Below are 27877 nucleotides of genomic sequence, written 5' to 3' on the forward strand. Positions count from 1 at the left end.
ACACACGTACCCACACAAACGCACACACGCGCACGCACACACACACACACACCCACGCACACGCACGCACACACACACCCACGCACACACGCACACACACACACGCACACGCATGCGCACACACCCACACACACACACACATACACACACACACATTTAAACAAATTCCACGTACTTAAATATTTTTTTCTATTCCCAAAAAAGATACTTCATCTTACTTTTTACAAGAGACTAAGATGAAATATCTAGGATGGGAAACTGTCAGATCACAAGCTCCATCTTACCACCTAAATGGATGTGACACAGTGTCACATTGTGTAAATGTGAGGCAGGCAGTATTTCTGTCTAGGCAGGTGTGTGTGTGTGTGTGTGTGTGTGTGTGTGTGTGTGTGTGTGTGTGTGTGTGTGTGTGTGTGTGTGTGTGTGTGTGTGTGTGTGTGTGTGTGTGTGGGGAGGGGGGTGGGGGGGTTTATAGACTGCTTTGCTACAGCTGTCTGTTATAAAATGCTTCTAATATGTAAGCTTTTTGTGAGGATAGTACATTCAGCAATTCAAATGAGGTTAGGAACATAAGCAGCAAAGAACATTGTCCTTTAATTCAGGCCTCTCTTTGCAAATCTTTCAAAATTTTTCAAACCATGGATCTAGTTAACTGGCCTCTTAACGCAATTGACCACATTTTGTTCAGAAAACGACGTGGCCTTTATTGACAATTGGGAAACGTTCTGGGGAAAGCCCGGTCTGATTAGAAGAGACGGCATTCATCCCACCCGGGATGGTGCTGCTCTTGTCTCTAGTAATTTGGCCTGTTTCATTAGACCCTCTCCCTGACATCGCAGGGTCCAGGCCAGGATGCAGAGCTGTAGTTTAACACACTTCTCTGCTGCTTCTCGAGGAACAACGCCTGCCAACAAAACTATAAGATTACATGATGTAACTGGTAACTCTAACCAGGTGCCTAGCAAAATAGAAGTAGTTGCAGTTCCCCGCCCTCCACTAGTTCACCAGGTGCGGCGTTATAGAGGCGTTAACCAAAATAATCTTGTAAAAATTAAAACCAATGCACATTTGGTACCAATAAGAGACCGAAAAATTAGATGCGGACTACTAAATATACGATCGTTAAGCTCCAAGTCTCTGTTAGTAAATGATATAATTACAGAGAGCAGGAGTGATGTTTTCTGCTTAACAGAAACATGGTTACAGGATGAAGAGTATGTTAGTTTGAATGAATCAACTCCGCCCGGCTACTTTAATCATCACATTCCTAGAAACACGGGCCGGGGCGGAGGAGTCGCAGCAATTTATAACTCCAGTCTCCAAACAAAAATTGAACCTAAGTGCAATCATAATACGTTTGAAAGCCTCACGCTTAGTCTGAAATTTCCGAGCTGGAAATCAGAGAAGCCAGTTGTGTTAGTGGTAGTGTATCGGCCCCCTGCTGGCGCTTATCTAGAGTTTTTGTCTGAATTTTCAGATTTCCTTTCTGGATTATTGATCAGTACAGATAAATTCATCATAGTGGGTGATTTTAATATTCATATGGATGTTGAAAGCGATAATCTTAAATTAGCTTTCAATTCTCTTCTAGAATCAATGGGTATCTCACAAAAAGTGGACGGGCCGACGCATTGTTTTGGTCATACTCTCGATCTCTTTCTCACCTACGGTGTTGAAACTGATGGTCTGTCGGTGTCACCTGTTAACTCCCTTTTATCCGACCATTATTTAATAACGTTGGAATTGAATGTTGTTGATGTTGAAGTGCAGGGCAGGAGGTATTATTTTAGCAGATGTTTGTCTGATGAAGCTATTGCTAAATTTAAGGAGACCATTGCTCGTCTTGCGACAGTGGAAAATAGTGAAGCCTCTACTGAAGCAATAGAGGCCAGTGACCTGGGTTCTACCTCTGATGTTGATTTTCTTGTTAGTAACACTGCTGATCTGTTGCACTCAGCTTTAGATGAAGTTGCTCCTTTGAAAAGGAGGGTTTCTAGCCACAGTAGCTTAACTCCCTGGTACAATTCAGATATTCGCATGTTGAAACAAAGCGTGCGTAAAATAGAAAGGAAGTGGCACTCTTGTAAGTCTGTAGACTTCTATCGTGAATGGAAAGATATTCTAATAGTATATAAAAAAGCCATTCGCAAAGCAAGAACAGCTTATTATTCAACGTTGATAGAGGATAACAAAAGTAACCCACGTTTTCTGTTCAGCACTGTAGCCAGGCTGACAAAGAGTCACAGCTCTGTGGAGCCGTGTATTCCTGCAGCTCTCAGTAGTGAGGACTTTATGAGCTTCTTTAACAGTAAAATCACGAGAATTAGAGAAGAAATCAACCAGCCGGTTGTAGGCGTTTCTTCAGCTTTAGCGACTTCCCTAGGCTCTGATTTGTCTCTAGACTGTTTTGATCCTATAGACCTCCCTGAGCTGACTTCACTCGTTAATAGAGCTAAGTCAACCACATGTATGTTAGACCCCATCCCGACTCGACTATTCAAAAATGTTTTTTCTCTTATTGGTGTGACAATACTGGACCAAATCAACCTATCCCTAAGCTTAGGATATGTACCACAGGTACATATGAGGTTTCTTCAGAACAGTCGAGGGTCTGTTATGGTGTTCCGCAGGGTTCAGTGCTAGGGCCAATCTTGTTCAGTTTATACATGCAGCCATTGTGAAGTATAATCCAGAATCACGGCATACACTTTCATTGTTATGCTGATGATACGCAGCTCTACTTGTCTATGAAGCCGGATGAAACAGAACCGTTAGTTAAACTTCAGGCATGTCTTAGGGACATCAAGGACTGGATGTCCAGAAATTTCTTGCTTCTAAATTCAGATAAAACAGAGGTTATCATTCTTGGTCCAGAGCATCTTAGGAAGGGATTAGATGGTGTTGCGATGGCTTCCAGTGCAACTGTGAGAAACCTTGGTGTTGTTTTCGATCAGGATTTGTCGTTTAAACCATATGTTAATCAGGTTTGTAAAATAGCGTTTTTCCATCTCCGTAATATTGCAAAAATTAGGAAAATCCTCTCGCAGAGGGATGCAGAAAAACTAGTTCATGCGTTTGTATCTTCTAGACTGGATTACTGTAATGTGTTGTTAGCAGGATGTCCAAGTAATTTGCTGAATAGGTTCCAGCTGATCCAAAATGCAGCAGCACGAGTACTGACAGGAATTAGCAGGAGAGACCACGTCTCTCCAGTGTTAGCGTCGCTCCATTGGCTACCTGTAAAATTCAGAATTCAATTTAAAATTTTATTACTTGCATATAAAGCCCAAAACGGCTTAGCTCCGCAGTATTTACAAGATTTGATAGTGCCTTATGTTCCTGGCCGAGCTCTCCGCTCCCAGGGTGCAGGTTTACTCGTAGTTCCTAGAGTATCTAAATGTAGATTTGGAGGGCGGGCGTTCTGCTATCAGGCACCATTACTTTGGAACCAACTTCCAATCTGGGTTAAGGAGGCTGACACCACCTCCACCTTTAAAACTAAACTTAAAACCTTTCTGTTTAGTAAAGCTTATAGTTAGTGTTTAGTAAACCTCTAGCTGGTGTTGGTAAATCTCTAGGTAGTGTAAACTTTAGTGTGTTAGAGTCAGTAGTCATAGTCGCAGCTATAGAACAAAACTATAATAGTTAGTCTCAAATATAGCTTCGCGGTAGATATGCTGCTATAGGCTTATGCTGCAGGGGGGCACCGACATGATCCGCTGGGCGGTGCCTCTCACCCTTCTTCTCCTCTCCTTCTCCCTGCCTCTCTTCTCCATTACCATTTTTTATTTATTATAAATATCTCATAGCTATCATTTTTGTCCATCGTTCCTGTAGTTTCTTGTGCCGGCCCCCCTTTTTTTTTTTCTCTCTTTTGTGTATGTTTGCAGGCCGGAGCCTCAGGAGCTGCGTTCTGGCCTGTGTTCCCGGCCCTCCCCCCCCTCTGGTCATCCCATTGCTTCTTCCACCTGCCTACGTGGATGTCTACTGTTGCTGCTTCCGCCTGCCTGCACCCCCCCCCCCCTCTGGTCATCCCGCTACTCCTTCCACATGACTGTTGTGTGCTGCTGACGCCCCCCCCCCCCTCTGGTCATCCCGCTGCTGCTTCCACATGACTGTTGTGTGCTGCTGACGCCCCCCCCCCCCACCTCTGGTCATCCCGCTGCTGCTTCCACCTGCCTGCTGTGTGCTGTCGACGTCCCTGACTCCCCCAGTCTGGCCTTTGGCAGGAGGGTCCCCCCTTATGAGCCTGGTCCTGCTCAAGGTTTCTTCCCTCCTAAAGGGGAGTTTTTCCTTGCCACTGTTTGGCTTAAGGCTTTTCTCCCACTAAGGGAGTTTTTACCTGCCATTGTTTATATAATAATTGCTCTGGGGTTTATGTTTATGTTTATGTTTATGTTTATGTTTATGTTCTGGATCTCTGGAAAGCGCCTAGAGACAACATCTGTTGTATTAGACGCTATATAAATAAAATTGAATTGAATTGAATTGAATTTTCTGGATGAGAAGACGGGGCAGAGGGGAGCCCTCTTGCCCCAGATGAGACATCTGCTGTTGGATGCACAATGGACTCCTGGCAGAAGAGGAGGATCATGTGTCTGTCCATACTGTCGGTAGAGGATGTTGAAAATGTTTCATTATTGGATTTCTGATAAAATGATTTCTGCTTCCTTTGGAGTTGGCATATCGACAAACGTTGCCAGCAATCCTGGCCCTTTCAAGGCTGCTGGCGGGTACGAGGGATTATGTATATAAATATATATAAATATAAAACATCTGTGCAAAACCTCCTTTTAACATCTGAAAAACATCTCCAAACTCCGCCCCACTTTAACCCTGTCAGATTCAGAGAAGCTCGTCCACGCATTCATCTCCTCTAGACTGGACTAGTGTAGCTCACTCTTCACTGGGATCACTGGCACAGAACATCCACAAACTGCAATACATTCAAAACAGCCAGGATCCTGATGAGAGTCCGGAAATACGAGCACATAACACCCGTTCTCCACTCGCTCCACTGGCTACCTGTCTCAACCCGGATTGAATAAAAGTCCTACTCCTCACCCATAAGTGCATTAATGCACCTCCGTACCTACGAGAACTCATTACTCCCCAAACCTTTACCCACACCCTCAGATCTACAACCTGCTCGCTCCTCCGGGTTCCCAACACCAAGCTACCACCATGGGTAACCGGGCCTTCTGCTCAGTAGCGCCCCGATTATGGAACACTCTCCCTGAACATCTAAGGGCGGCACAGACACTGGACTCTTTTAAGACTGGCCTAAAAACCTTTTTATTCAGGAAGGTGTATTTGAGTTGAATTTTATGACTTATTATTGTTAGTTTTAACTATGTACTGGCTCTGTGGCACTTCGATGATTCTTGGATGAAGAGTGCCTTACAAATAGAAAGCATTATTATTATTATTATTATGGGCATGCCAAGTAATGGCATGACCATATTGCAATCGTCCAGAATGGCCCAAAGGGCAATGTTGCTAGCATTTTGCTAACAAGCTAAAGTCGCAAAAGTCTCACGTCACACCAGCGGGTGTACAGCATGACCCCGCTCTGATGTGGGAAAAAAAATCCCCAAAAAATAAAACACGGCCGAAAAAACGAGGAAAAACATGAAAATGAAGGCGATATAATGGTATACAGAAAAGGTTTCCCTTTTCTTATTATTTTTATTCCGCACTCTTTTTTTCGTCCGTTAATACGGCCCGAACCGCAATGTGCACCCATGCATGGCATACATCATTGGATGCGTCTCCATCGTGCCTCGATGGCTATTACTTTTCTCAGTAATAGGGGTTACCGTGGCAATGCTAGTTGCCAAAAAGCAAAAAAAAAGGCGAAAATTTGGACGCTAATTGCTCGGCCGAACTTTATCGTAGAAACATTGTTCAAACTTTCAAACACTCGGCCCGATTGGCACTAACAGACCGTACAACGTCATTATGCCAATAATTACAGTTTTTGCGATATTGACCTTTCTTTTTTTTTTTTTCCGTTCGACTTTGGACGCTTGTTGCTAGGCAACAGGTTATCGTAGAGACATCGTACAAATGTTCCCAGACTCGGCACGCTGTGGACTTTAACATATTCAAATTTCATGAAGCTGTGATTTAAGGAAATTTTATGTCAAAATCCATGCCAAATGGCCCCATTCATTCGGATGGGGTTTTTTACCACAGTGAAAAAAAAACCCATCCGTTAACGTAGCCTGAACCGGAACATGCACCCATGCATGGCATACATCGTTAGATGCGTCTCCATCGTGCCTCGATGGGAATTACTTTTCTCAGTCAAAAGCGTTACAGTGGGGACGCTAGACGCCAAAAAGCGCGCCCCATTAATAACTATTGGGAGCACAGGAATGAATGCAATACAACCGTAAACACCTCAAACTGACATAGAACCACCCCAAACACAACCACTACAGCCCAAAACCAAAACAGCGAGAGGGGACGACTGGGCGGTAGGGCATGCCCATATCAAAATTTCCTGAAATTTTCTAGTTATCATTATTATTATTATGTCATGCTATCAATACTCAGACTCGGACATTGTGTGAACAAAATCACAAACTGGATGCGATTCTTGAACAGAATCGAAGGCTAGCTGGTGTTTTCGAACTCATTGAAAAAGACCTTGGAGAAGTCGCAAGCTCGGCTTGGCGGGAATTGACAACAAATTCACCCACCTTGTTTTCCAAACAAAGTTTCAAGATGGCAGCACGCAGTAAACGCTGGTCAAGAGCAGATACCATTTATTTAATAAATTGCTTGGAGGACCTGGAAATATTTAAAAGAACAGATGGAAACAGGAAACATCATAATCGTGAGCTTTTCAAAGTTGTAGCGGCTAAGTTAGTTTTTCTTCCGGTAGTTTAACTTCCGGTCCCCCCCCCCCCCTATCCAATCAGAACCTTCCCAACCCCCAGACCTGTAGAGGAATTGGAGAAAGACCATCAAACGTGTTTTCCATGTAAACCTCAATTTGGAATTACTATTTCCATGTAAACTCCAAGGAAAATGGTTTAATTCAGAATTATTTAATTTGGAATAATGAATTCCGAATTAAAAAACACCATGTAACCGTGGTCCATATCCAAAAAGATAACACCAAAGGTTGAAAGTCCAAGTCCTAAACCTTTTGCTGCCACTATTAATAGATTGCACCCATACAAGCTTTCTGGGGAGATGAGCCCACATGAGGAAACACCCGCATTGCTCATTTGTACTTACGAGATGTGTCTTCACGATGGAGTTACAGTAATAAACATTGTGGCAAGAGACAAAGGATTCTTATGCCCCCAATTCTTTTTCACCAAGGATATGATTACTTCTAAATGTTAACAACAAAAAGATCAAAACTTTTGCTCAGCACTGCCTATATTAATTCAAAACGTTGAGGATTACCTGAATGACTAAATCACCTCAGCAGAGTTCAATTCAATTCAGCTTTATTTATATAGCACCAAATGATGACAAAGGTCACCTCAAGGCACTTAATCAATACAGTTCAACTCATTCCAAATTAGTCCAATTCATAAAAAGCCAGTAAATTAACAATAATACTTATTTCGTCACTAACAAATCAGGAACACCGGTTAAAAACAAAAACAATAGTGTCATTAATAGAGAACAGGGGAGGTCCCCCTGCAGTCTAGGCCTGTAGCAGCATAAATACGTGATATTTCAGGATACCTGAGCCATCACTAACCTATAAACGTTATCTAAAAGGAAGGTTCTAAGCTTACTCTAAAAGGTAAAGAGGTTTACCTGCTTCTCGAACACAAATTGGCAGCTGGTTTCCAGAGGAAAGGAACCTGGAAAATATGGAACTGTGAGCTCTACAGATTATCGATCAGGTACCTTTTCTATTAAATAACATTTTGGCTATTTTCTGTACCTCAAAGAACTAAAGTGAGCAGCTCAGGTTCAGTGTTCCAATAAGGATTTTAACAAACATTAACTGAATGTTTCTGTGTGGGCTAAACATTTCTTCATTTATTTGTGTCAGTAGTTTTCATGGCTACTTTAATTGCCCTGTTTTTCAGAAACAATTGTCTTTCCTTATCTCTCAGACTTTGTGGAGGCCACCCAGAGTATCTTCCAGGAGGATCTGGAGGAGCTGGGTTTGGGGGCAGGTCCTTTCAGTTTCTTCTATCATGAAGCAGCCAGTTTAATGGATACATCAGCCTTCCATTCACCTGTAAAGTTTTCTCATATTTTGTCATATTTTATCAACATCACAAAGCCTCTGATAGTTAAGGAAATCAAAAAACATCTCAAAAGATCTTAGCAAACAACAAATGGAATAATACAAATGACTAGAATGCACAAAGGGGCTCACATTTGAACAGAAATGTAAAACAAAACTGTTTGTGCGTCTTACTGTCTGTATGACGGTCTGTGTTGTGTAATTGCAGACATATGAATCAGAATGCAGCTACAGCAGTGAAGAAATGGAACAGTTTCATACGGAGATAAAACAGCTGCAGAGCCAGATGAAGCAGCTGAAGGTAAGCAGTCCCTCCGTAAACCGTTATAGCAAATATACACCAAGGCTCCCTTTGCACAAGTGTACTGTAGGAACTCCTGTAATTCTAAAGCATACGTGAATCTCTGTTTCAGTTGTACTTCTCCAATTATCAATACATGAAAATATTGATTATATAAATATTCACGTAACAAACGGTGACATTGTGACATTTTCATTAGAGCCAGTTGGAGTCCCAGAGTTCCAGCTTGTAGCTGAATCCAACTCATTTAAATTAGGTACAATCCACTGTAGTTCCTACTTGAAGAATTATTTACCTTCCAGCCTACTACTCAACTTTTCAAGTTTTAATACTCAACTAAAAGATAGCTACAACGTTATCAGTGTTTTGTATGTACACATTTGTCCTGGGGCCTACAAAACACCACCATGAAGTAAAGACAGCGGGTGAGGGCAAACCCTTTTCAGAAACTGAGTTAACTTATACCAGACGTCTGCCATTACTTAATTTCATTTGTGAACATTACCTGATTATGTTCAGCAATCCCGAGGTCCCTCTCTGCAGGGCTCCAAAACGAGTGCACTCGGCACACTTTAGTGCACAAATGTACTGAAATAAATAGTTGCGGCTGTTTCTAGACGAAACGGATGTTATGACATTTTTTTTATTTTTTTTTTAATATTCTTTATGTCATTCAAAAAAATAAAATAATTCAATACAAATACAAATGTTCTTAACTCGTGAATGAAAAGCAAGCAGAAAGAAGAAGAATCTTATCTGATCCCCTTTTTCCAAGAAATAACGTTCACAAATAACATAAATTAATCATATAATCTGTACATTAATGGAATGAAAATGCTTCCTGTTAACGTACACATATTCATCCAGTGATGGTGCTTTTATAGCAATGTGTGTGCAGTCGATAGCTCTGATTACATTAGGAAAACCGGCTAAATATTCTTTCTCTTCTTACTGCGCCATTTGCGATATCTTCTAACACTGCCAAAGCTGCCATTGTTGTTAACGGTATTTCTGCACCACTTTGCTTTTATATCCACTCGTGTAATTGCAGACAGTTGAATGTGTTAATTGTTCATCAGTGTGTCTCTGATGTGCACATCACTCTGAGGGCTAATTGTTTTCACATTATTAACAGTTTCCCAGCATCACCACTAAGTGTCGCCACCGGACCAATAGCTGTGGAAACGTGCGTACGCCAGCCATGAAGTTGGCGTCGGGCACCGCACATTTTCACGGTCATTTCACTCTTGATACATCTGAACGTTTGCGTGGAAAAGGGCGTACGCCATGTTTTTGTGCGTACGCACGCTTTGTACATGAGGCCCCCGGTGTCCCCCTCAGCCAGTGCCGAGTATCCTTAGTCCCCCGAAGCCGGCCCCTTGTATCCTTAATTCAATTCAATTTTATTTGTGTAGCGTCTAATACAACAGATGTTGTTTCTACACGCTTTCCAGAGATCCAGAACATGAACATAAACCCCCGATCAATTGTTACATAAACCATGGCAGGTAAAAACTCCCCTAGTGGGAGAAAAACCTTAAGCCAAACAGTGCCAAGAAAAAACTCCCCTTTAGGAGGGAAGAAACCTGGACCAGGACCAGGCTCATAAGGGGGGACCCTCCTGCTGAGGGCCAGACTGGGGGGGTCGGGACGTCAGCATCAATTCAATTAAATTTTATTTATATTTTACGGCCCCTCGGATCCTTAGTCCCCCCAAGCCGGCCCCTCGGATTCTGTCTGCCCCAAAGCCGGCCCCTCAGATCCTTAGTCCCCCGAAGCCTGCCCCTCGGATCCTTAGTCCCCCAAAGCCAGTCCCTCGGGTTCCCTCTGACCCGTCTGCTCAGTCCCGAGATCGTCCCTCTGATCCGTCTGCTCAGTCCCGAGATCGTCCCTCTGATCCGTCTGCTAAGTCCCGAGACCATCCCTCGACCCGTCAGGCCAGTCTGCCAGGCCCCGAGGACGACCCCCGACCCGTCAGGCCGGTCTGCCAGGCCCCGAGGACGACCCCCGACCCGTCAGGCCGGTCTGCCAGGCCCCGAAGACGGCCCCCCAAGCTGTCTCGCCGGTCTGCCCGGCCCCGAGGACGGCCCCCTGAACTTTGACTGTGTGTTGGCCGTGTGCTCGTAACAAATATTGTGGACGTATATCGCTGTCTTTTATTTATTGAGAAACCTCTTTCCAGCACCCCCATCCTAAATCATCTTCCCACGGCCTTGGATTATAGTAAAAAATGGAAATGACAGATTCAGCATCACAGAATACCAGGAGCCCAACGTTAACTACGCATCAAACCCCCAGGCTTCCGAGGAGTCGCAGGCTTTTGGGGCCTGGAGGAGACTGTTAAGATGGGACACTACATGGGTCATGTAATCAGTAACATCTGGGACCTATGTGCAACACCTTTCTCCAATAATGTGACAAACACTTGCCTGGGGCGCCAAAACTTGATCTAAGGCTAATCTATTCAGTAATGTAACATTACAGGGCCTTCTCCTCAACTGAGTTGAGAGAACTTTGGTAAAGCAGGACATTCATAACAAGTATTTGTCACACCCAAATGACGAACTGAAATCACCATCATTTGGTACTAACTATTGCTCTGGTAATCTGGCTGAAAGGACCCTTCATTTCCCTGCCACTGGACAAAGGAGTGAACTTCTGGGACGTCTGGACAAATATTGGTGTCAGATAACCCAGTAGCATTAACATTAGCATCAGGTCAGTCAGCGGCAGGAGAATCATAAACCCAGAAAATCATAAACACAATCAGTACTGACATTATGATTAACCAACAAATAGTACGCCTCAAACTGAGAACCAGACTTCTGAAGGGATGCCAAGATCGTTGTTGGTCCCCTGAAGACTATCTCTCTCTTGAACATCTGGGGCAGGGGCAGGTGTGTGTGTGTCAGTGGCAGTCTTTATTAAGATCAAAACAATGTTTAGCACCTCCAACGTCACCACAAATCCTTAGGAAAGGTGGTAATCCCCTGTTGCAGCGATACTAAAGTAAGCTTTCAGTCAGTTCTGAAGTCTACGGCTTCAGTTTGCTATTTCAGGGATTTTTGTATCCGGAGTTTCCGGAACCTTCTTACCGTGGGTCGCGTAGATCCAAGTCACTCGCTCAGTTGTCTTCATAGCAGTAAAGGTTTCTAGAATCACCTGGAAAGGACCATTCCACCTATATTGTATATCCAGCAAAGATTCTTTACTAGGACTCAATCCCCTCGCTGGATGGAAGGCAATGGACCACTGGCTGGACAAGCTGAGCTGCTTTCACCTGTGAAGTCATCTGAGACCACACAGATTGCAGTTTTTTGCCATATGCTAAAACAGAATTCTCAGGCCACTGGGTAGCACAGTGGTTAAAGCAAGCAACCCATGTACTGAGGCTACAGTCCTCCTGCAGTGGTCGCAGGTTCGACTCCCGGCTTGCTTTACTGCATGTTGTCCCCATTCTCTCTCTCTACCCCTTTCCTGTCTACACTTTGAATAAAGGCCACTAGAGACATAAAAAAATCTTTAAAAAAAAACAAAACAGAATTCTCACAGAGCTCAGCTGATGGAAGGGTAATGTGTCCAGGGACGTCCACACCCATCAGAGGAGGCCTGCCAAAAAGAATCTCAAAAGGACTGAGGTTAGGTTTCCCTCTCACCCTCATCCTCATGCACATGAGAATGATGGTGAGAGCCTTCGTCCACGGCAAACCTGTGTCAGAACAACATTTAATCAGTTTAGACTTCAATGTGCCATTCTCCCTCTCCACAGCACCTCTGCTGGAAGTATGATACTCACAGAAGAATTTCCCCACCTGGGAGAGAGCTTCATTAACAAAATGAGTTCCATTATCACTTGAAAGCCTAGAAGGAATACCCAATCGGGGCAAAAGTTGACAATACCGTAATACCGTTGAGGATAGAAGGAGAATCCCTTTGTGAACAAGTATTTTTTTTTTTATTTTCTTTATTATTATTATTCTCACATCTTACATTACACAGCTGGTGTACAATTGGTTTACAATTATTGTCAGGGAAAAAGAAAAACATCAGCATGTCAAAACATAGCTGTTGCCCTATAGTTGTGTAATGTTGAAAGAAACAAAACCTGCGTATATTTATATTTTTTAAGGTAAAACGAACAAACAGAACTAACCAAAGACAAACATACACACTAAAAAAAAAAAAAAAGGAACAATGATGAATCAAAACGGGATGTATGGGCTTGTAACAGCGACTTAATTCAGTTGCAGGGAGACCAAACTATGATATTATAAGGGTTTGGATATACACACACATAGAATTATGTACGTATAAAACACATGAAACCTGGCAGTCCATCAAACCAACAGAGAAATGATCGAGAAAGTAAGTGAGTGGAGACAAGTAATTCAGTTTCTAGACAATTGTGACTTTTGTATATAGGAGACCCATTTTGACCATGACCTTGTGAATTTATCCATTTGTAGCCGAAGTGAGAAAGTAATCCTTTCCATTTTATATATTTCATTGACAATATCAGTCCATTCCTCCATTGTGGGGGGGTCAGGATGCAGCCAGTGACGTGTGATGGTTTTCTTGCCAGCAGAAATCAGAGCACCAAATAGATATTTGCTGAGATGTCCTGTGAGAAAATTTCTCCCAGAATAAAAGTTTTGAAATGATATGGTATTTTCATATGAAACATGTTTTCTAATATTTTGTGCATCTCTAACCAAAAACGTACAATTACTGGAAATTCCCAAAATATATGCCAATGGTTTGCATCCCGGCTCCCACACATTCTCCAACATTGTGAATCCCCTCCTGCAAAGTGAGCTTTCTGTTTAGGGGTTACAAAAAATCTGATTAAACATTTCCATGCAAATTCTCTCCATGTGTGCGAGTTGGTGCATTTCCACTGAAACTCACAACAACTATACCACTCTTCCTTGGGAATTTCAAAATTACCTTCCTTCTCCCAGTTATCTTTAATGTAGTCTGTGGAGTAGGTTTTTTTAATCATGAAGCCCTTATATATTCTGGATATAGTGCCCTTGGCTCGCTCTGATGAATAAGCACGTAATATCTCTTTCAGCACTGGGTCTTCTGGATCTACTGTATAGTTTCTAATTACCTTATCAAAGTAATTACGTAGTTGTAAATACCTGTAGAAATCTTGCTTTTCCAAAGAGTGGTCTTTTTTCAAAGTCTGAAAACTTTTAAGTTGTCCCTTATCTGTTATTGAGTAGAATGTTGTTATTCCCTTAGTTACCCAGTTTTTAAATCTAAGGTCCAATTGATTCGGTTTAAAATCAGGGTCGTAGGCGCACCACCTAATTATTCCTAATTTATCATGCAATTTTCTTTCCACCTGGCGTGATAATCTTGGTTACACAAATTTATCAATGGTCTAACTTGAGCTGCGAAGAAGTAATCCTTTAAATTGGGTACTGCCATACCTCCTCTCTCTTTAGATAATTGTAGTGTTTTAAACCTTACTCTGGGTTTTTTTCCCTGCCATATGAACCTAGAAATAATGTTGTCCCACTCAGAGAATTGTTTTGTGGGTATCTCCACTGGGAGAGCCTGAAACAAGAAAAGAAGTCTTGGGAGTATGTTCATTTTAAATGGTCTCCACCCTTTGAGTAAAGCTCATAAAAGGGTTGGAATTCCATCTTTGTATATCCAATTTTATTCTGGTAAGGAGGGGGTCATAGTTAATCTTTGCTAATGTAGAAATGTCTTTAGGGAACAGTACACCTAGATTTCATTGCATCCTGTTCCCAATTCAGATGATATCTAACCCGAAGTTGTTTAGACGGAGTATAATTCTGTGTCAAGATTTGGGTTTTCTGAATATTTAGTTTGTATCCCGCGTATTTACCAAAACTATCCAAGAGATTAAACAGTTCAGGAAATGAATAGGCGGGGTCTTTGAGGTATATCAATATGTCGTCCGCGTACAATGCTATTTTGTGCTGTTCCCCAATAGTAATACCTTTAATATTGTTAGATTGCCTAATCCATTGGGTGAGCGGTTCTATATAAATTGCGAAAAGGAGTGGTGATAAGCCACAGCCTTGTCTAGTGCCCCGTTCTAATTTAATAGTGTCTGAGAGGTACCCGTTTATTTTAATTCGGGCAGTTGGATTATTGTATAAGGCCCCAATTCCCTTAATAAATTCTTTATGAAACCCAAATCTCTCCAGAGTCTTATATAAAAATTTCCAACTCACGGAATCAAAGGCCTCTAGGCTCACCAATAAGGCCTGTAACTTATGTTCTTGAATATGACTTAAAATGTGTAATGAACGTCTAATATTATCATGCGTTTGTCTCTGGGAAATGAAGCCTGTTTGGTCTGTGTGGATAAGGTGAGGAAGGACCTCCTCTACTCTCTTGGCAAGAATAGATGTGTACAGTTTGTAGTCTGTGTTCAGGACAGAGATTGGCCTATATGATCCACAATCCAGTCTGTCTTTTCCCTCCTTCGGTATAACCAAGATTGTAGCTTCTCTCCAAGTTGGTGGAGTTTTTCCTTCTTTTAAAGCTTTGTTAAAAATGTTAAGAAGAAATGGTGTTAACTCAGCCCTAAAGGTCTTGTACCATTCAGGGGGATAACCGTCCGGCCCTGGTGATTTATTTGTTTTTAATCTTGAGATTGCACTGTTAAGCTCTTCCTTTGTTATTTCAGCTTTTAATTTTCTGTTTTTATCTTCTGATAGGGTGGGTAATTTAAGAGATGATAAGAACCGTTCAATTTGTTGTTCATCTAATAATTGTGGTTGGGAGTATAGTTGTTTATAGTAATTCTGAAACGCCATTTGAATTTCATGTTGCTTATGTAACAAAGCTTTGGAGAGTGGATCCCTAATTTTATAGATTGTGTTATCTGACTATTGTTTTTGCAGTTTCCATGCCAACAGTTTAGCAAATTTCGAGCCAGACTCGTAGTACTTTTGTTTTGTATAAATCATCTTCTTTTGTATTTCTTGTGAGTATAGAACATTAATTTCATTCCTAGTTTCTTTTAATTTTGAGATGAGGTTTGGGTTTGAACCCTTCTTGTGTTTTGTCTCAAGTTCTTTTAATTCTTTATTTAGCTCTGATAATCTTAATTGTCTCTGTTTCTTTTGGTAAGCACAGAAGGATATAACTTTCCCTCTCATGACGGCTTTTTGTGCATCCCATACAATTTCAGGGCCAACTTCCCCATTATTGTTCACTTCCAAGTATTGTTTAATTTCTTCTTTAATTTTTGTTTTGAATTTTTCATTATTAAGAACACTTGAGTTTAACCTTCATAGTGTATTTCCAGGATTATTGTTAATTTGCAGCAGCAATGAGAGAGGTGCGTGATCTGACAAGTCAATATTACCTATCTCACAGCGATGTATTCTATGGCGATCCCTTTTGAAGATAAAGAAATAATCGATTCTGGAATAGACAGCGTGCGGATGAGAATAATATGTGTAATCTCGTCCTGTTGGGTGGAAGTCTCTCCAAAGATTCAACACTCCCAGCTCCGACATAAGAACCTTAAGTTTCTTGTGTATGGGGGTTGGGGTAGAATCTTTGGAGCCGTCTAGTCTGGGATTGAGGCGTATGTTCCAGTCTCCTCCACATATAAGTATACCCATTGCATCTGTCATTAAATCAAAGATATTTCTATAAAAATTTAAATCACTACCGGGGGGTGCATAGACATTAAGTAGAGTAATTTGGACCCCTTCTATCTTACCTGAGACAAGTAAATATCTTCCCTCACTGTCCTTTATCTCTGATTTCTTTTCAAATTTAACTCTATGAGAAAGTAGAATAGCTACCCCTCTCTTATGGCCTAATTTGCAAGATGAATGATACACCTGAGAAAACCCCATTCTTTTCAGCTTTTCATGTTCTACAGGATTAAGATGCGTTTCCTGCAGGAACACGACATGTGCATTTTCTTTTTTCATTTTACTCAATATCTTCTCTTAATTGGGTTCAAGACTCCATTTATATTAAATGAAACAACTTTAATATCATGATTAGCCATGGTCTTCTACATGTGTCGCATATGGCTGAATTCTCCCTGCACCATGACTAGTTCTTAACCCATCATACATCCCAAAAACTCTCGTGAACTTCGAGAGGTGAACAAAACACAGTAAAAACAATAACACAGATCTTAACCAAACATCCTTATATTCTTCAGAGTCATTTGCTTCCAATGTTGAGGCTCCGTCTGCGTGAGCCTCTGGGGGGCTACGGATGTCAGAGCCCCCGTAAAGGGATGTCCAGCTCTTTTTTAAGAGTAGGGCCCTTTGAGATGACTGCATAGCTCTTACAGTCATAGCTAAAGAATTCCTGTGTCCTGACCATTTAATATATATATATTTTTATTTTATTTTTTTTAAGTAGGAATGTTCAAGCTTCAAATCAAAATAAGACAGAATCATATAAGGCTTCAGGCATAAGAGCAAGATTAGCCTAATCCTTAGAGTCTTTAGATCCCAAATTAAATATGATTAGACCAGCCGGTCCATAAACATAATAAAATAAAATAAAGTATATCTGCAGGCTTTTCTTGGTGAGGCGGTTGATTGGCCCTCACTCTGGGGGAGGATCCCGTCTGAACTCCCGGAGTTTCTCCCTGAACTGCGACTGGGTTTTTTTTTTTCTTTTTGCTGTGCTCTATAGCCACTTTTGCACTAGTATCGGCTGAGCCCGGCTCTGCTCGGCGCGGCACGGCACGGTTCCACACGTGTGTTTTCGCACTGCCAGGGGAGAAGTGGGCAGGTTGGGGTGAAGCTGCTGTGACGTACTCGATTGCGCAACCGCTTTGTTCATGTCGGCGCTGATGAGAAATCAGCTGGAGCCGCGAGCGGCTGAGAGTAAAACAGCCCGTCTACATCCCTTTTTAAATTTTTTCTCGACAGCCACCAGGTTTATGAACATCTGCACCTCAGAGTTGGATCACCAAACAGACGTTTTGCGCTTTATAATAAAATCGCTGCGAGCCGCAGGTCGCTCTCGCGCTGACTCCCGCTTCCTGATTCAAACGTTTGACGGCCCCGCCCCCCGACCAATCAGAGGCGTGGAGGGTGGTGACGGCCCCGCCCTCCGACCAATCGGTGGCGACGAGGGTGGTGACGTCAGAAATAGTCCCTGCTCAGCTCAGGCTTTAAAGCCAAACGAGGACGCACGACGTCGTTTCGTCGCTTTAACAAACCCCGACTTCTCCACAACAACAAGTGGGCGCCGCAGTGGACTGTTCAGCAGCCTGCAGCAGCACACCGTCCGCTTCAACTGGTGTCTGTTTGGCACTCAAGGACGGGACTGAATGTACTTTTTGCATATGGGCAGCAGACACCACCGTAAATACGCGTTCTGGTTGCGGCATCAAAGGAGGCGCGTAAAAAAAAAGCGCCCCGATCTGCGCTCCTCTTGTTTTTAACATTGCCGGTGACAGTGGCGTCAGCTGAGAGATCAGTCTCAAAGTTAAAAATGATTAAGACATACCTGAGGAGCTCCATGGGGCAGGAGCGGCTGAGTGGCTTAGCTATCCTCTCCATTGAAAATGTAAGAGCCAGGGAGTTGGACCATTGGGGATGTAGCCTAATCCAGGATTTTGCCCAGCGCAAGGCTCGACAGATGCCGTTTCACTGAACTTATAAATTAATCTTTTGTTTAGTAGGCTACACCCTGTGTTAAACCTCAGGTTACTATTTTTTTGAACCTTTTCTTAGATTTTTTTTTCTTTTCAAGGAATTAGTCTAATATAGCCTACAGCAGAGGTCTGTTTTTCACGTTACGCACTGTTGCGGTTTGGTCGGAAGATCTTAAAATAAAGTGTAAAAAAAACAAAAACAATAATCTCTCTTCTGTCTTGCTATTGTTGACTTCATGTTTATTATCTCCTCTTGCCTTAAGCTTTATCATGTAGCGATGCACTCTTGACTTTGTAAGAAAAAGGATTTTGTGGTCATTTCAGCACCGCCATGTATCAGACAGCTCCTCCCGTGCTGTCTGATGCGATGGTGAGGTTTGTTGGCCTGCAGACTGTTGTGCACAGGTGAGTCAAAGCTGGGCTGTTACATTTAGAATCTTGACCTCTTAAAAAGTTTCTAATAGGCTACAATAACCCAAGTCATTTATTTGATTGTAAAATGTAACAAACTGTTGGTAAAATCTATATAGACCTCATAGTGGGGGTGAGCGCGCGCATGCATGTGCGTGATTGCGCGGATACGCCTAATTAGTAACATGCTCTAGGGCCCGTCAATATATCTTGCACTGGGGCCCGTGCTGAGGTTGCTACGCTGCTGACTGGAACTGCCACCAGATCCAGCTTGCTGGAAAAATATGCAACAGGTCTCATCACATCAGCGTGTTGCAGAAGGACTGAGCTCATACATTTGTTCTTTTCACTCACCGTTTGGACAAAATGTCCAGAGTGGTCAGGCATCCCCAAAGCAGGAGCACTTTGCAGAGCTAGTTTCAGCTCTTGGAACACCTCGACTGCCTCAGGGGTCCAGACCAACAAGTTCTTCCTGTGGATGAGAGAGTTCAGCGGAGACTCTAATGCAGCGTAGCACGGTCTGAACATCCTGGAATATGAGCACGTCACCAAAGATGGCATCATCTGTTTCTTTGTAACAGGTTTAGGAAGTTTCTGAATAGGTTCCAGTCTTTTAGGCAGTACCATTCTGCCTTTAGCAGAGATAACATGCCCCAGAAAGGTGACTTTTTCTGCACAAACTGGAATTTTGACAAACTCGCTTCTTGGCCCTCTGCAGTCAAGTGTTTTAACAGTGTACGACACGCTAACAACACATCATCTGTATACTGCAGGAGTGCAGTACCAGGAGTTGACACCAGACTGTCAAAGCAGCATTATAGATGGGAGGTGACTCACACAGGCACTCACACTTGCTATGGATGAATTAAAGTCCAAGGTTCACCTTTGAAGTTAAATGCAAACCAAAACTGACTATCAGGATCCACTGGCACACTGAAAAATGTGTTTGCAAGGTCCACTACAGAAAACCATTTTGCTGAACTAGGAATCTGTGGCGCAGTGGTGCACAGCTTAAGCACAGAAGGAGCATATGCCAGATCAGTTTTACTAACCACTTGCAAATTTTGGACGAACTCTGTCAGTTGGTCTTTATCACGTGCTGTCTTCACAGGGATGGGGATAGGTGTTCAAACTGGAGAGTTTGTACAAGTTATAATGACACCTGCCTCACGCAAGGACTCAAATACAGGCGTTATACCTTCGATTGCTTCCTGTTTCAAAGGGTATTGCTGTTGGCATGGGCGAAAATCAGATTTTGCAGTGATCATTAACGGTTCCACTTTTTTAATCAGGCCAACATCATGAGGACCCGTAGGGATCCGTATCTTCTTCCAAGCACACTCTACACGCGAGCAGAGGTGGTAGTAACGAGTTAAATTTACTCTGTTACATTTACTTGAGTAAGTTTTGGGAAATTTTGTACTTTTAGGAGTAGTTTTGAATCACTATACTTTGAGTAGAATTGTGAAGAAGAAACTGTTACTCTTACTCCGCTACATTAAGCTACATTGAGCTCGTTACTTTTATTTTATCCCCTCCGCGTACGCGTCAATCTCATCACACACACACACACACACACACACACACACACACACACACACACACACACACACAGTTTCTATGAGTTCATGGGCTTGTTCTAGTTCTGCCTGGTTAAAAAAGAAATGTACAAAGGCTTGAAATTTTGTGCTACTTGTCCTTAATTTATTTTTTTATTCTGTTATTATTTTATTTATTAAAGTACTTGCATTTACTTTAAAATTATTTTAATTTAAGCTATTTTTTATTAATTTTAATTTATTTTCTTATTTTATTGATTTAATTTGCCTGAAGATGATTATTTTGTACTTTTGTCTGTTTGAATGGTTGTGTTAAAAAAATAAATCAGACGTTACTCAACAGTTACTCAGTACTTGAGTAGTTTTTTCACCAAGTACTTTTTTACTTTTACTCAAGTAATTATTTGGATGACTACTTTTTACTTGTACTTGAGTCATATGATTCTGAAGTATCAGTACTTTTACTTGAGTACAATTTTTGGCTCCTCTACCCAGCTCTGCATGCGAGACGTGTGCAATCAGAATGAACGACGTGCGATATGCATCTCTGCTTCTACTATAAAACACAGTTGAGTCAGGTGTTGGTTTCCAGTGAGTGGCTTGAACACAGTCAGTCACAAAAGAACCCAGGTCAGTTCATTTGTCATCCCTTCCTATTAAAAGGGCCACACAAGGATGTAAACACTTACACCTATGGTCATGGTGAACATCCCCACATTCACGAGCTGTATAAAGCTTTTCCTGTGATGGAGTCAGTCCAACAGACAAAGCACGAATATCCATCGCCCAGCACAAATACTGAGTTGTTAGCTTCTCACTAAAAGAGTCTCCACGGTACCAAAGTTGTTCATATTCATTATCACTCCAACACTGAGATGTGAAGTGTAATGAAGTGTATAATTTGACACAAATAAAGCACTCTCCTTGCAGCCTGAAGTAGATGGTCCACAATCCCACCTCTCTGAAACTGCCACTGGTAATCAAACAAAAGAGGATTTATGGACAGATGCACCAAACAGTGTTCATCATTTGCATTAAATTTTGTTACTTTAAGACCTTCACCTGTCGAAATGATGGACAAACCCAAAGCACAAATTCAATCTCGTCCTATCAGAGAAAGCAGGCAATATTTAGAAACCAAAAAGGAGTGTTTAAGACTCTTACCATCAGGATCAACACGATGTAGTGGAACCGTGAAATTTTCACACACCACATGACCAGTTGCAGAAACTTCATGAACAAACCGTCCACTAAGCCTTGGTTTCACAGGACTTTAACACGGAATTTGTCACTCCGGAATCTACTAAAAATGTTATTAGGAAAACAAAACCAACCAGCATTATTTGTGGGAGCTGATAATAAGCGGAATCTGATAATTGGGAATATGCTGAATTCAGAATTGTAGTACCTTTTTTTTCATCCAGGAGATGTTACCAGGAAGCTTTGCAAGCAGATTTTCAATGCGAGTAACAGAAGATACTGCTGTATTATCAGTGGGTTGAGACGTGTGTTAAGGTTAGGTGTGTGACGTGTCACCTAGCTCTGCCTCCAGACCATGCACAGCGCTCTCCTGGCGTCAGTCTGCAGCAGATGTTGGCAAGGCACGTCTCTCCGGGCCTCGTCTTCCCAATCCTGCTCTGTAGGCTATTGCTGATTATTTGATGCGCTGCTGCTGGTTTTTTCTTCAAGTAATACCACAGTTAAGTGTTATATTAGGTAAAACACAAAGAGGCTACTGTGTTGCAAACTGTGTCAAGAGTCACATTGTAACACACTTTCTTTTGTTTGCTTTATTGCCTGTTGTGTCTTTGAGCGCGATTAGGCTCCTAGGCTGGAAAAGTTATCAATGGTCATTTTTACACTGTTTTCGATAGCGTATGGTGTGCTTGATTTATTTATTTTTTCTGTTGTTGTTGTCTTGCTTAGTATAGCCTAGTATTAAGTGTGTGGGTGTGTCAGTATAGCTACTCACATGTGGACGCCGCATAGCTGCTGCTGTTTGATTTGTTTGGTGTGTGATTGTGCCTGAAAATGGATTTGAAACTGTGTGATTTTGTAGAGCAGCCAATGCTTGATTTATTTCATTGCTGCACGAAAGAGCAGTTGGTTGAAATTGCTGATCACATTAAGGTAGACATTTCTAAACAGTTGCGGAAAAACAAGTTTAAATCCGAGCTGTGGTCTGCTTTAACAGATAGTGAGGTTTTACCTCCTAAACCGGTCTCACCCTCTAAGGAAAAGTCGTTTGAAATGCTTCGCCTTAGAGAGTTAGATCTTGAGATGCGCAGGTTAGAGATTAAAAAAGGGAGCTTAACAAAAATCTGGAATTGCGTAAAATGGAGGAAGAAACAAAGCGACAAGTTAAAATAAAAGAACTTGCAAGACTAAGTCATCTCGTTTTCTAGCTCGGTCTGACGACTTTGACATAAATCTGTCTTTCCGTTTGGTTACCCCATTTAGCGACAAAGATGTGGATACATATTTCAGTCTATTTGAACGTGTTGCCCAACATTAAAAATGGCCTAAAGAAATTTGGCCATTGCTCCTACAATGTGTTTTTACGGGTAAAGCTCAGGATGCGTATGCGTCTTTGTCGCCACAGGCCAGCCTTAACTATGATCACATTAAAATATCTGTGCTAAGAGCATACAAGCTTGTACCTGAGGCGTATCGTCAGGGATTCCGCAAACTTAAAAAAACAGATGGCGTTACATATGTCAAGTTTGGCAGAGAGAAGGAAGCCTTATTTGATCACTGGTGCCAGTCTAACAAAGTGCAGGATTTTGATAAACTTGGGGATTTGATTCTTTTAGAGGATTTCAGAAACTGCTTACCTGATAAAATCGCTACTTATATTAACGAGTGTTGCTGACGTGTCCAAGGCGGCTGTCTTGGCTGATGGAATACGTCCTCACACATAGGGAGTCATTTGAAAAACCCGCTTATCCATCTTCAGAACGCAAGTTTTCGTTCTTTAAGCTTTCTGTTCCAAGTCCGACATCTGCAAATTCAGAGGATTTGAAGTTAAGGGTGAAAGGTGATAAACCAGTTTGTGTGTAAAAACTTGTTTTGCTCTTGAAAGGAAGAATAAAACTTCAAAGGCCATTAACTTGCTGAAAACGGAGCCACAGTCCCAACAGTGAGATTGTTCTTACAGCAGGTTTCAGTAAGACCCGAACTCAAGGTGTATTCTCCTTTCCTGATGAAAGGGTTTGTTTCCCTGTCAGATGGAAGTCCAAAGGTTCCGGTGACCATCTTGAGGGACAGTGCAGCCTCACAGTCTGTACTTCTTGAGGGGGTTTTGCCGTTATCTGATGAGTACTCTGTAAATACGCGCGCTTCGGTGCGTGGTTTTGGGATGCAGTGGATAGGTGTGCCGCTTCACCCCGTTCAGCTGGACTGTGACCTGGTTAAAGGTTGTGTTGTGGTGGGTGTGAGTCCCCAGTTTCCAATTGATGGTGTGACAATTATTTTGGGAAACGATCTAGCTGGGGGTAAGGTAGTGCTTAATCCAGAGGTTACAGCCATTCCACTCCCTGAGCCATCAGGGGATTTACAGCGAGAGTATCCAGATGTGTTAACCGTGTGTGCTGTAACACGTGCAATGGCCGACAGGGGGACAAGGGATTTGCTTACTGGGGAGAAAGGTGACATTGATTTATCTGACAGTTTTTTAAATGAAGTTGACAGTGGAACCTCTTCGTCTGTCATGTCTCCTCCTCGGGCAGAGTCAGTCCCTGACTCCCTCCTGGTGTATCTGCTCAGTCTTCTGTTTCTCTGGCCGTTACTTCTTCTGAAAGAGGCCTTAAATAAAGTATGTCTAGAGATCAGTTTGTTGTAGAGCAAAAAGGTGACCAGTCTCTTTCTCCTCTTTTTGAAGCTGCTGTTTTAGGGGATGAAATTGAGAAAATGTCTACAGGTTACTTTGTTCAGGATGATGTGCTGATGCGTAAATGGACGGCGCCTCATGCGTCTGAGCAGGACGATTGGAGTGTTGTGACACAAATAGTAGTCCCACAAGCATTCCGGCACGAAATTCTTTTCTTCCCTGTTTTGCGATGTTTTTTCTGGCCTGGGTTGAAAAGGGATGTGCGTCAGTACTGCAAAATGTGTCAAGTCGGTCAGGTTGCTGGCAAACCAGCAACAAATCAGGTTATTCCACCATATTCATTATATCCCATTCCCAGTACTCGAGTTGAGGGGGGATGAGGGGGGATGGCATCCCCCCTGAAATATAAACGGTCCAAATCATCCCTCCTGTAAAACTGCCATCCCCCCTTTCCATCCCTTATGTCATTTCATCAATGAATGTGGTTTTACTGCTATTTCAACATTTAGAGTCATCACCAGAAAAATAACTTATTTGGCAAATTTCACCTGTTTCAAGTAGGCCTACATTTTCACTTAAAATAAGTAGGAAAATCTACCAGTGGGACAAGATTTATCTTCTCATTACAAGCAAAAAAATCCTGTTCCACTGGCAGATTTTTCTACTTATTTTAAGTGAAAATCTACTTGAAACAGGTGAAAATTTTAGTTTTTTCCAGTGATGAGTCTTGTTTTAAGTGTAATGAGATTTTTTTACTAAAATGAGACATTTTAACTAGAAATAAGACAAATATTCTTGTTAAGATTTTGAGTTTTTGCAGTGATCCATTTTACTTATCCTGTGAAGGACAGAGGCATATTGATAAGTTCAGAAAACTTATCATTATTATCATTATTATGTTTTTTATTTTTGTGTTTTGATGTATTTGATGTAAGCCCAGTGGATATTTAAAGCTTACAGAAGGCTGCATTTAACTGCTGCTATGTCATTCCTGCAGTGTTTCTGCAGGTTTTTTGGTCACTGCTATTATTTGTAATATATTATATTATTTGTAATCAGCACAAATTATCTGTCCCCATATGATAAAATCCACCATCCCCCCTGATTTCTTTTTACAACTCGAGTACTGCCCATTCCTGTAGTAGGTGAGCCGTTTGATCAGGTACTTGTTGATTGTTGTTGATAGGCTCTGACTTGACTCTAGACTGTTTCAATCCTATAGACCTCCCTGAGCTGACTTCACTCGTCAATAGAGCTAAGTCAACCACATGTATGTTAGACCCCATCCCGACTCCACTATTCAAAAATGTTTTTTCTCTTATTGGTACGACAATACTGGACCAGGTGAACCTATCCCTAAGCTTAGGATATGTACCACAGGTTTTCAAAGTTGCAGTAATTAAACCTTTACTTAAAAAACCTTCTCTTGACCCAGACACCTTAGCTAATTATAGACCAATTTCCAACCTTCCATTTGTATCTAAAATTCTGGAAAAGGCAGTTTCACGCCAGTTATGTGACTATTTGTATAGAAATGATCTGTTTGAAGTCTTTCAGTCAGGGTTCAGAATGCATCATAGCATAGAGACAGCACTGGTTCGAGTCACGAATGACCTCCTTATGGCCTCAGATAAGGGATTAGTTTCCATACTGGTTCTACTGGACCTCAGTGCTGCTTTTGACACTGTTGATCATGGCATTTTACTGCACAGGTTAGAGCATGTCGTTGGGATTAAAGGGACAGCTCTATGTTGGTTTAAATCATATCTATCTGACAGGTTCCAGTTTGTTCATGTACATGAGGTTTCTTCAGAACAGTCAAGGGTCTGTTATGGTGTTCCGCAGGGTTCAGTGCTAGGGCCAATCTTGTTCAGTTTATACATGCAGCCATTGGGAAGTATAATCCAGAATCACGGCATACACTTTCATTGTTATGCTGATGATACGCAGCTCTACTTATCTATGAAGCCGGATGAAACAGAACCGTTAGTTAAACTTCAGGCATGTCTTAGGGACATCAAGGACTGGATGTCCGGATATGTCTTGCTTCTAAATTCAGATAAAACAGAGGTTATCATTCTTGGTCCAGAGCATTTTAGGAAGGGATTAGATGGTGTTGCGATGGCTTCCAGTGCAACTGTAACCTTGGTGTTGGTGTTGTTTTCGATCAGGATTTGTCGTTTAAACCATATGTTAATCAGGTTTGTAAAATTTCCATCTCCGTAATATTGCAAAGATTAGGAAAATCCTCTCGCAGAGTGAGCAGAAAAACTAGTTCATGCGTTTGTATCTTCTAGACTAGATTACTGTAATGTGTTGTTAGCAGGATGTCCAAGTAATTTGCTGAATAGGTTCCAGCTGATCCAAAATGCAGCAGCACGAGTACTGACAGGAATCAGCAGGAGAGACCACGTCTCTCCAGTGTTAACGTCGCTCCATTGGCTACCTGTAAAATTTAGAATCCAATTTAAAATGTTATTACTCGCGTATAAAGCCCAAAACGGCTTAGCTCCGCGTTATTTGCAAGACCTGATAGTGCCTTATGTTCCTGGCAGAGCTCTCCGTTCTCAGAGTGCAGGTTTACTCGTAGTTCCTAGAGTATCTAAATGTAGATTTGGAGGGCGGGCATTCTGCTATCAGGCACCACTACTACGGAACCAACTTCCAATCTGGGTTAAGGAGGCTGACACCACCTCCACCTTTAAAACTAAACTTAAAACCTTTCTGTTTAGTAAAGCCTATAGTTAGTGTTTAGTAAACCTCTAGCTGGTGTTGGTAAATCTCTAGGTAGTGTAAACTCTAGTGTGTTAGAGTCAGTAGTCATTAGGGCTGTAACAATATATCGTGCCATGAAACTTTGCGATACAAAAATGTCACGAAACGTGTCATGGAGGTGACAAACTGTATCGCGATATTGGGTTATTAATATTAATCCATTGTGTTGACTAGAAACGTGCATCCGACCGCGCCTTGACCCGCGGACCAAAATCTTACTACCCTCAGAAGAAACTAGTACCATTTTGCGGTCCCGTTTGAGCTTTGAACTTTTACTTATGTGAGGCTGGTGTAGAGTTAAGCCTTACCTTATTAAATTAAACCTTTTTGGGGTCGTGAGTAGGATAAACAAGTGGACAACTTCTGCGTGAGTTCCAGTGTACTTTAATGTCCCTCAACAGTGTAGGATTTTAGAACATCAACACAGCACCTAGTGCCGTACTGTGGCGTATCACTCCGCCCAATCTAAAACAGACTAATCACTACAGATAAACTGACTAGTGTCATTATAGTCCCTGATTTACATCAGAATATAAAGAATATATTTATAAAATAATGAACCCTGAATTACCAAAATAACCTTAACAAAAATAAATCTCCTCTTACACTTATAAGGTGAGCATGAATCAATCTTTTTTATGATGTAAAATGTTATGTATTTATTTACTTTTATTTATTTATTTAATTTTAGTTGTTAAATTTCTGGAAAAGAAAAAAGTCAAATCATACATGGGAGAAACTATTCAGTTTGTGGCTAAATATTTGTACTTGTATGAAACTGAAGATCATAATGCAAACCTGACCTTTACTTTTAGTTCAGTTTGTGGAAAATGGTTGGCCTGGCTTTCTCTTTAAAACTTAAACAGTTATAAAGCATTACAAACTGTAACAATAGGGCAAACGTACAGTATTGTTTTGTATTTTAAAAGACCATTTTTTCCAGTCATATGTACCTCATTCAAGGTTGTTAAAAAAATACTGCTATAATATCGTATCGTTATCGTGACCTCAATATCGTGTATCGTACCGTATCGTGAGATTAGTGTATCATTACACCCCTAGTAGTCATAGTTGCAGCTATAGAACAAGACTATAATAGTTAGTCTCAAACATAGCTTGGTGGTAGATATGCTGCTATAGG

The 27877-nt window shown here is 41.7% G+C and overlaps 1 protein-coding gene across 3 annotated transcripts in view; it reads left to right on the top strand.

Moving 5' to 3' along the window:
- The window catches only part of si:dkeyp-72e1.9 (syntaxin-binding protein 4), a 261457-nt gene that overhangs the window by 199465 nt on the left and 34115 nt on the right, over window positions 1-27877 (top strand). For all 3 annotated transcript variants that reach the window (XM_061712521.1, XM_061712522.1, XM_061712523.1), the window contains 2 exons: window positions 8094-8221; window positions 8439-8531. In XM_061712521.1, the coding sequence (XP_061568505.1) occupies window positions 8094-8221; window positions 8439-8531 (221 nt within the window). The remainder of the gene's footprint in view (window positions 1-8093; window positions 8222-8438; window positions 8532-27877) is intronic.

The sequence above is a fragment of the Cololabis saira genome, chromosome 21, assembly GCF_033807715.1.
Source record: "Cololabis saira isolate AMF1-May2022 chromosome 21, fColSai1.1, whole genome shotgun sequence".
In the NCBI taxonomy this organism is placed as follows: domain Eukaryota; kingdom Metazoa; phylum Chordata; class Actinopteri; order Beloniformes; family Belonidae; genus Cololabis; species Cololabis saira.